General features: G+C 42.0%; 1 protein-coding gene across 2 annotated transcripts in view; it reads left to right on the top strand.

Moving 5' to 3' along the window:
- The window catches only part of RBBP8NL (RBBP8 N-terminal like), a 31774-nt gene extending 24725 nt beyond the window's left edge, over positions 1–7049 (top strand). Inside the window, exons 11-14 of one of the 2 annotated variants that reach the window (XM_072110959.1) lie at positions 107–191; positions 455–531; positions 2956–3049; positions 5009–7049. In XM_072110959.1, the coding sequence (XP_071967060.1) occupies positions 107–191; positions 455–531; positions 2956–3049; positions 5009–5106 (354 nt within the window). In that variant the 3' untranslated portion in view covers positions 5107–7049. The remainder of the gene's footprint in view (positions 1–106; positions 192–454; positions 532–2955; positions 3050–5008) is intronic. The other variant, XM_072110960.1, reaches the window with a different exon arrangement.
- The last annotated feature ends 3918 nt before the right edge of the window (positions 7050–10967 follow it).

Genomic DNA, 10967 nt, shown 5'->3' on the forward strand with positions numbered 1-10967 from the left:
TAGGCTGAGGTGCAATGCCAAACATGGACAAGAATGTAACTGTGTGTAGAAACAAATAAGAATCAAATACATTGGATTTTTAATAGGTTTATGTGTTTATGTTTAGGACTACAATCTTGTTTCACAACTGGATAGAGAACTGTCTACTGCAAAGATATTAACAAAGGGGCATAAAAGATACCTTGATTCAGGTAAGTAAAAAGTTTGTGGGGCACAATGCAACCAAGGGAATGCAAAAAACCAATTGGCGGCACCAAGACAGCCTCCTGGGAACTAAAGATGGGACATGTGACTGATGGTAGTTGTCACACAGATATGTTTTTGCACTCTCCACATTGCCAATAGTGTAAAGTTGTAACAAATTTTGGTTGCTTTGTCACTAGCAGAATCTATGCCTCAGTCTATTGCTACATGCAAAGTTAATTGATTTTTAACGTTCTTTTTGTGTCATTAGATGAGGATGAAGAACAAATAAGAGATGTGAAATCCCCACAAGAAATGGATGAAGGATCAGCCACTTCAGACACTGAGGTTTGAAAATATGACATGTCATATATATGTAGTGTATATGTAGTCTGTGTATATACCTCCAATAATAAAACAAAAGAAAAAGGCCACATGATACAGTACAAAGTGTCTGCCACGTATTAAATATAGCCAAGGGCTAAACCATGTACAGAGAACTACAGCTCATAAATGTAATCCACAGTCACTCAGTACTATAAGGTTTACATGTCCCATATATATATACACTATGCTACCACCTGCTGGCCAACAGACTTTGCTTCCCTTAAAACAGAAGAGACATATATATATAAGTCCCTATGGGTCAACAGCTCCTAAAATCTTTCAAGGAAAGGGCCTCTGATGACTACATAATATGTCATAGATTACATGACAGTCCCACATAGGTGTCAGAGTAGGTCCAGTTTATCCCAGCATTCGGACCTCCTTAATATCTTCACTTGACAAAATGCCAATAAGGGAAGTCATTGATTTCAATGGACTTTTAATGGTTTATGTTTATTGCTGATGGAAAAACTTGTGCTGTAGCTTCCTTCCAATTAGTACAAAGGGTCACTAAAGCAAACTAGTAAAAGTCCATTGAAATCAATGGACATTTCAAAGGATCTGTTAGACTTCCGTTATTATGGCTTCAGTGACAGAAGATGATAATGGAATGAATGGAGGTGTGAACTGGTTTATAGATAAATATAGGGAGACCCACATTTCAATTACCTAGCCTTTCGTTGATTACAGGTGAGCCCATTGTGCATTTACTTTAAACAGAAGAGTTAACTGTCAACTGAGCAAATGTCCGACAGCTTTCCAGGCATATGGTGGCTTAAAGGAGATCTATCAATAAAATCAAACATGATAAACCAGGGACACTTACTCATAGATCCAGGCACAGTGACTGTGGTAATCTTCTTATATGTGTTATATTTGACCTCCTTCCTTCTAAAATCAACTTTAAAATCATGTTAATGAACCAGAAGGGCTCTGGGGGTGTAGCTTCTTAGGCAGTTAGTGAGAGGAGCACTTCTGCTTCTTACTTCTTCTGCTGCTGTGACATTACATCAGGCAGAGGGAAGGGGAAATTATGAAGGAGAGAGAGGAGAATGAGGAGAGTGAGACAAGCCCCATTCACAGCATAACAGCCTATATAGCTGCAGCATGGAGGGCCAATTGACACACCTCTCAGAGGCCTTCTGGCTCATTAACCCATTAATGACATGTGACATTTGACTATGTCTCGATTTAACCCATGCATTACAATGTGCGATTTGCACATTGTAATAGATGATGTGTAAAATCACTATATACTGCCATACTGTTGTATGGCAGTATATGGTAGGATCAATAAGACAACATAGAGTTAAAGTACCCTAGTGGGTCTGAAAAAAATAAATATAAAAAAATAACTTAAAATCATCCCCCTAGAACTGATATAAATATAAATAAACAGTTAAAATGATAAACATGTTAGGTATCGCCACGTCCCAAAATGTCTGATCCATCAAAAATTATAACAGTTATTTCCGGTCCAAAGGTGAAAATGCCACTTTTTAGCCGTTTTGCAAAATACAGGTACGGTAGTCCCCTTACTGACTTGGTGATTTAAAGACGACCTCTGAATGTTAGTAATTTATTGTACTGTAGCCTTTGGCTTCAATAAACAGCTATAACAGTTATAAAAGGTGTCTGCAGTTAAGATTTATTGTTAATCTTGCTTCTTATGACAGTCCAACATTTTCAAAATCCAATTGTCACAGAGACCAAAAAAAATTTGTCTAGGTTTCAATAATAAAATATACAGTTCCGACATACATACAAATTTAACTTAAGAACAAACCTACAGAACCTATCTTGTACTTAACCCCGGGACTGCCTGTAGACAAAAAATCTAAGTCCTTGGTTTATCCATGCTGGATTTTGATGGTAGATTTCCTTTAGGCTGCATTTACACGGCTGTTGGGGGACATATATACGTCCCTCATAGGCCGGCAAAAGGGCACATGTGCGGCACTGTACCGTTGTGTAAACCGGGGAAAAGATAGGACGTCCTATATTTCCCCATTATACAGCACTGTGCGCCATGTTTCTCTATGGAGAGGGGCGGGGGTGAGCAGTGTTTACCCCTCCTCCTCTCCCAGGTGCCCATTTGTGTGTGCCGTACTACAGTATAGACAGGCTAAAGATGTGCTCACCTCCCAAAATTTTTACACCCGTTATTTCAATTTGAGTTCTACCCATCCTGGAAATCCCTACAATTGGGCAGCAATGTTTACTTTTATGTTAATTTTAACAAGCCTCACTGGACATTCCTGTGAAAAATGGTATGTTTGGGTGACATGGACGTTTTATGGTCAAATATGTATATATTTAAAGCTAGTGGTGTATAATTGAATGTGTATGTTTGTGGAGGTGGATCTCATACATCTCTCTCTACAGGGAGAAATAGAAAAGTCAGAACAAGCCTCAACAGACAGCTGCCACAGTGAGAGAAAAGCCAATAAACAGCAATGGAAGAAGAGATTGCCTAAAGGTAACTGCTTAGGAATGTGAAAAACGTGAGATTATACTATACTAAATATTACTGTCAGGACTGTCAGGCTTCTGGGGTAGGGAACCCCCTGGACCACCACGGACGATGACACAAGTCCACATCTGGGACCGGAATCTAAGTGGCACCCGATCTTCACCAGAGCCCACTGCAAGGCAGGATGGTCTTGCTGCAGCGTGGTACCACCAGGTCGTTCCACAGGTGCGACTTGTCCGCGGTGGCCAGGGCCGGCTCCAGGTTTTAGTGGGCCCCTGGGCGACAGAGCCTTAGTGGGCCCCTCCGTGGGCCGCCCTCCAGTGGCCACACTCCCCCCCTCTCCCCACACACTGACCACCCCCCCTCCCCTGCGGACACACTGACCACCCCCCCTCCCCTGCGGACACACTGACATCCCCCCCTTCCACCTGCGCACACACTGACCCCCCCAACCTCCCCCTGCGGACAAACTGACCCCCTCACCCCCCCTACCCCTGCGGACACACTGAACCCCCCCTCCCCCTGCAGACACACTGAACCCCCCCCCCTGCTGACACAATGACCCCCCCGCTGACACACTGACCCCCCCTTCTCCCCCTGTATACACAGTGACCCCATCCCTCCCCCCGCGGACACACTGACCCCCCCTCTCCCCCTGTATACACAGTGACCCCATCCCTCCCCCCGCGGACACACTGACCCCCCCTCCCCCTCTATACACACTGACCCCCTCTCCCCCTGTATACACACTGACCCCATCCCTCCCCCCTCCCCCTACGGACACACTGAAACCCCCCCCCCCCCCTCCGGGAAAGAAGTATTTTACCTGTCCTGGTTCCCCCGGCGCAGCTCCTGCAGCTGTCTTCGGCCTGGGCCTCCCGTACGCGCCGGCTCTGAAGCCGGCACACGTGACCCGATGACGTCATCATGTGCGCCGGCTTCAGAGCAGTCGCATACCCTGCGGAGCGCTGCATCGTGGGAACCGGGACAGGTGAGTTGTAGATTCTGCCTCTATGCTGCGCTCCCGACCAGCGCAGCATAGAGGCAGAAAAATGATTGATCCGGATGGTGATCAATTGTACCAGTGTCTCATAGAGACACTGGTACAATTGATCCGGGGGCCCGAGTGGGCCCCTCCAGTACCCCGGGGCCCCGGCACTTGCCCGGGTTGGCCGGGTGCTGGCGCCGGGCATGGCGGTGGCAGCCAAGGTCGAGGTACAGGAACACAAAGCAGGCTGAAGGTCGGGGACAGGCAGATAGTCTGGGCTGGCAGTAATGGAGCAAAGTCTAAGTCAGGTCTGAGGTCACAACAGGAGGGCAGAATACAAGGCATACGCACAGTAAGCTGGCATTAGCTCAAAGATCCAGTGGGGGTCGATGGGAGAAGCCAGGTTATAAAGAAACCCGGAAGTGGCCAGCGTGAATCAGTGGCGCTTTGGCCCTTTAAATATGCGAGTGCCGGCGCCCTCGGGAGTAGGAACCCGCACTGAGTCTGGACCAGGGTGTCGCCACGGAGAGGGGCACGGATGTCTGCGATCCGAGATGTGTATCGCAGGGGCACCCGTGACAATATCACTATAATAAAGGAATATATTCCTTACAAGAAGAGGGTTACTATCTTAAAGTTATAGGGGATGGCCGTTGCCTGGTGGTTGTTAATGATTTGAACACTTTTAGTTCATATCTTTTAGAACTTGTAGAATACCAAAGCCTTCCTGCTATTTTCAGTCTTGATATCTAGACATGAGCTATGTCATATACTATTGGAATGAACTAAGTTTAATTGCTGTCAGCATGATGATGTTGTATGTCCATGTGGCAGTGTTATTTTTCAAACAATGCCCTGATCAGCAATGAATGAATGTCTTGCCTTCATATAGCATCATGCTTTGAACTCAATGTATAAAACAATGTACAATATAACTATAAGAACACAAGTGACATTTCAATGTTCTTCTTTGTCAGCATCTAAGAAATCTCTCCGGAAGAAGAAGAAAGTTAGAGATCACTCCACAGAAAGTGACACCTCTGAAGAAAACAACAAGAATGACCTGCCTGAATGACAGAACATGATGACATGTGATAAATATGACAGTGGTTCAATAGAAGGATTCAAAGGAGAATGGATAAGGCTTGGCCTGTCATACAAAAACCCGTATATAATTCAGATATTTAGTAATGAGGAATAATAAGCTATACATTCAGCTCCCATGCCATGTAATTGTGACACTGTATATAACTTTTATTTATTTCTCAAGGTGTCAGATAATGTTTATTGGATGTGCAGTTAAGTCCTACAAAAGAGAGGGTGTAACAGAGGCACCACAGGGTTAATATGGCACTCGCTCACTAAAAGCTTACCCTAAAGCTGCCAGAAATGCTAATTTGGGATGTAGGTAAGATGGGAAGACAACTTGGAGAGAGGCCCAAGTTAGATGAGTTTAGGTAAGCCTTGGCACAGTTGTGAGTAGTTGTTGAGAATAATAAGTAGTTGAGAATAATAAAATTGTTTAGAATAGCAATATTGTTGATATTTGAGGGTTTGTCTCAGGTTACACTGACAGTGTTACCTATTCTTAAATCAAATTATGTTTATTAAAATGTTTCCACAACAAAAAAAAAATCACAAAAATCTAAACACCCCTCAAATAGTCACAACCTAGTGGATCTTGTGGATCTTCCTACTGATACCACAACACTCTAGTATATTACTCAGACATTGATGATATATCCTAGAAATAGTGCATGCTGACAGTGTACCCTGTGACAGCCCCTTTATGTTGAACCTCATGAATACATACATAGACTGTAAGGTTCCAGACGCAATGGTACATAAGATGGGCACAAAATTTGTTGTGTGCCCCCCTCCATCTGTAAGATGATACATACCTCAGGTTCAAGCATTGCACTGTATGTACTCCTTTCTCGCAACCTTTGCACTTATTGGAAAATGTAGGTGGCGCCTCCAGATCATATGTTGACTATAGCTGCTTGTCCAAGTAGTAAGAGGTTAGCTCCAAACTTGTATCCACAAAATGAGATGTAATATCTCAAATTATATTTTCTGTATATATACAGTCTTTCATTTGTTAATTTAATTTAAGGTACACCAGTCATGAACCTATACATTTTTGTATGCACTTATCCATTAATGTAGATATCCACCTTCAGTGATTCTCTTCTACTGTTGCTGGCATCAATGGCAGTGTATCCAAATAAAGTGAAAAAAGGTATTGGCCCACATTTTCTATAGGCTGTGCGCCACATTTGTGACACATGCAACCCTGTTGTGGTGCAGCTGGACTATTCTTCACAACACACAAATTTCCGGTGCTCAGTCAGTGGTACACTTTGTTGGGATAGTGCAGGGGGCACAAGAGGGGGGCACAAGAATCACCACAAATACTGAATCTGATGCGCTCTACACAGGCAAACTACACAAAGTGCAGTTTGCCCTGTTCTTAATAAATGTGCCCCATTGTGTATTGTCAGACAATAAAATTGATGGCAATCTTTTAGCAGTGCAAGCCATTCCAGTGATGCATCCTCTATGACTCACCAATCCTACATATATGAACTTCATTTTAAAGGGGTTTTCCTGTTTCTGCAAATAGATGTTATTGTTTCTGTAAGAAAAAGTTATACAATTTTCCAATATACTTTCTGTAATAATTCCTCATGGTTTTGAAGATCTCTGCTTGCTGTCATTCTATAAAAAGTTTCTATGTTTACTTTCAGTGGATATTAATTGGTCCATGGTCATGTGATGTCACACATGTGACACATATGCCGTGCACAATGCTCTTATATGGCAGAAGTATGTTAGCTGCCGTTCATATGACTAGCATGCGGCCACCATATACAGTGGTGTGAAAGGAGCCTAATACAGCACTCTCATTATTTTCTGTGACGTAAGGAGCTGTGCACCTGTGTGATCACACATGACAATGTCCACTGGAGTAAACATGGAAGCTTTCTATAGAAGGACAGCAAGCAGAGATCTAGAAAACCGTGAAGAATTGATACAGAAAGTATATTGGAAAATTGTAAAACTTTTCATCATAAAAACAATAACATGTATTTGCTGAAATGGGAGGACCCCTTAACGTAACTGATTCTTCTTACAGATTCCAAGGCTCTGCAGCTGAGCACAACAATGTAGCATTGGCACCTTTCATCTTCATTTCACCCTAAAAGGACCATTTCATAGCAGTTACACAGATAACTGTGTGTTCGTGATCAAAAACCCTTTAATCATGTAATCCTGGTGACTCCTATTTTGTAATATGCTGTGATTTCATTTTTTGAAATAAATCTTTATGTTCTGTGATTTCTAAAAGGTGACTTCAATCAGGGTCGTCAAAACGGCATGGCAAAATGGGCAACTGCCCAGGGCCCCCTATCCTAAAAGGGTCCTCTTCTAGTGGACTTCTGTGGGGAGAAGTCTTATCTCTCAGTTGAATGCCAGTGTAAAGATGCACTTTTCTGCTGCACCTGAAAGCAGATCGATCTCCTGCCCCTTTTACATGTCTATTTATTTGTACCTAATAATATTAATACTCTCATTTGTCTTTGTAGTTTTGGTTCTTTGTCATATGCAGATTTTTTTTAGGCACAAATTTTTTAAAAAAAGGTGCATATTTTGGGGCAACTCATACCATTGTTTTTCCTATTGTTAGGGCTGGAGTGTTTTTGCTCAATTATTTGCGCCCTTTCAGGTGTAAATCAATGTTAAATAAGGGGCATAGATCTGGAAGCAGGAGAAATACAAAGATAGGTGCAAACTAAAAAAATCTATATGGCGAACTGCTGGGAAAAGGTTAAAAAAATTGGGCAAATACTCAAACGTGCTCAAAAGGTCACTAAAATATAACCAAAAAACGTGCATCAGACTAAGATAAAACTTCCCGATGGAGTCTGAAGAAGCAGCTACATCTACCGCCTATCTCCAGGTATCTATATGTCTATGTCTATCTAATATGTACCATCTACTCATCTTTTTTTATATCTACCATCTATGTATCGCTCTATTATCTATCTACCTAAATATCTGTCTATTGATTGATATGTCTTTCTTTCTATCTATTTATCTACATATTTTCTATCCTTTTTTATGTATTCATAACTATCAATAATGTATTTATCTCCACCCTATATCTATCTATTAGTTTATATATGTATCTGTTATGTAACTGGTTATTAAAGGAGCTGTTGCAAGTGTAAAAGTTATAGGGAATAACAAGGACCGACTGCTGGGACCTCCATTGGTCATCAGAACAGGATCCTTGCACTACAGAGGGTGGAGTAGCAGTCCGAGTATGCGTCCTGCCTCTCCTTTCACTGACTATGTGAGCAATAGAGATAGGAGTTTTGCCGTTGAAAGATGTAAAAGCCAGTGGAGGCTGCTGCTCCCCTTATTACCTCTCTTTTTGAGAGAGTTTGGTTAAAACCTCCATAAGCACAAAACGTTTTATGGAGGAAAAACAAATGCAAAAAAGATTATGGGGCTTATTTACTTAAGTAATGTCATGGGGGACATTTAATTATCTACAACAGGACAGAATTCTGTTGCAATTTGCACAAAAAATAATGTCCACAACACATTTATAAGGGGTTCTAGTTTTCAGGCTTTCATGTGACAAATTTAGCAAAAGGGACGTGGCCTATCAAGGGACGGGTTTCATGCCAAAAAGTCAGTGCTCCAAACATAATGCTGACCGAACAGAACTGTGTCCCAATTTTATGGCATAAAATAAGCAATCTTACATGAGGTACAAAATATGACAGGACAGTCTTAAAGGAAACCTACCACTTGGAATCGTGCTTCTAAGCCGCAAATACCGTGCACCAGCTTCCTTATGTTCTTAAACAGATGCAAAGCATTTAAACGCTTTATTAATCTTTATATAGAAAGTAGCTTCACCGCACCGTAGTCCGCGCTCGGCGCACCATGCACACAACCATGCGTGCGTCTGAATAGGCGCATGGTGCGCCGAGTGCGGACCACGGTGCAGTGAAGCTACTTCCTATATGAAGATTAATAAAGCGTTTAAACGCTTTACATCTGTTTAAGGACATAAGGAAGATAAGCGCCGGCACCAGCTCACCCTGAGCTGGTACACGGTATTTGCGGCTTAGAAGCACGATTCCAAGTGGTAGGTTTCCTTTAACCCCTTAAGGACGCAGGGTTTTTCCACTCATTTCTCGCTCTCCAACTTCAAAAATCCATAACTTTTTTCATTTTTACCTGTACAGACCTGTGTGAGGGCTTATTTTGTGCGTAACAAATTTTACTTTCCCGTAATGTTATTTATTTTAACATGCTGTGTACTGTGAAGTTGAAAAACGCTCTGCGCCGTATATCTACGGCGCAGAGCGTTAAGGGGTTAAACAACAAAATATTTATCATTCAGATTCATGCTTTTATACGATACTTGTGCAGTAGTATATGACTGTCCAGTCAACTGTGCACCCTCTTCCCTTATGACACTTTTCATAAATCTGCCCCAGTGACTCCACCAACAGAATAGTGACTGCAGCTCTAGAGTATAATACAAGATAAGACTCTTGATCAGTACAACATGTGCGATGTAACAGAAGCACTCGACCAGCAGAACAGGGAGTGAAGCTCTGGAGAAATGTTCTGCAAGTAATCCATCGAATGATGATAAGCAGCATAAGCATAATGATTTTCTTCTCACTAAACTGGCTCCTTGTAAATCTGAGTGAGTCACCTTGAATCTGCCTGCCCGGAGCAGTGAAGTGCAGTGCTATGTAATTACACACATTATTATATATGATGTAGGGTGTTGACATAAAGATTTTTAATATTGTAAGAACTATTTGGGAACATTATGGAAGTTCAGCATTACACAGTAAAAACTGCTCCTTTCCAGCCCCTCCCAATTGGCAACTGCCTAGTCACACAGCAGATGCTAATGAAAGGTACAATATAACATATCTTTTTTTCTGTAAAACCAACACTTTGGCAGTGTATGTACTATGCTCTGTGGGGACTGGGGGAGTGCTAAAAATGGGTCTCCTGGTGACAGGTTCCCTTTAAACTTTCCCTAAAATCACCTGTAAGGAGTCAGAGGAGTGGAGAATATTCAATATGACTTTGCTCCTCCCGATTTGATCAGTGTCCCATAGGACATCATCCTGTTACCTTCATTAGCCGAAGATGACGTATTGAGACTATGAGACATCAATTAAGGCAGGTGTGGGCATCCAACATGACTCTTCTCCAATTGGTGAAAAAGCACATATGCGCCATTTTCTTGTGGGCTCAGTTTTTTCAGCTTACACTTCAATTAACACCTCCACTTTATTCATTATTTTGGTTCAATCACGGGAATACTAAATTTATAAGTAATTATTTTAAGTGTTGTGTTTAATACATTTTTAAATATTTAAACCTGTTTTACCTAACATGTTTATGATTTTACTTGTTTATTTTTATATCAGTTCTAGGGAAAGGGGGGGTCATTTGAACAAAGGTTTTATTAATTTTCTTTTTTTAGACCCACTGGCACTTTAACCCCAGGTTGTCTGACTGATCCTTCATATACTGCAGTATGGCAGTATATGGGGATTTTCCATGTCATCTATTACAATGTGCAAATCGCACATAGTAATAGATCTGCTAGAATGAGACAGGCTTCTGTGAGCCCCTTCATCTTATGGAGTACTTTGCAACTCCTATTAGTTGGCTTATTTGGACAAAATTTTGTCAGGTCGGCATTATTTTTGGCACACTGGCCAACATTTATTAAAAACAGAGCAGTCTGCACTATTTGCAGTTTGCAGAGGGCACAAGATTCAGGATTTGTGGTGCACGTTTTGCATGACTCTGGAGCCCCCTGCACTGCCCCGACACAGTGCACCACTTTTTTTCGGTGCACCTTTAACATAGGGCTTGCGA

This window comes from Engystomops pustulosus, chromosome 6, assembly GCF_040894005.1.
Source record: "Engystomops pustulosus chromosome 6, aEngPut4.maternal, whole genome shotgun sequence".
Classification (NCBI taxonomy): domain Eukaryota; kingdom Metazoa; phylum Chordata; class Amphibia; order Anura; family Leptodactylidae; genus Engystomops; species Engystomops pustulosus.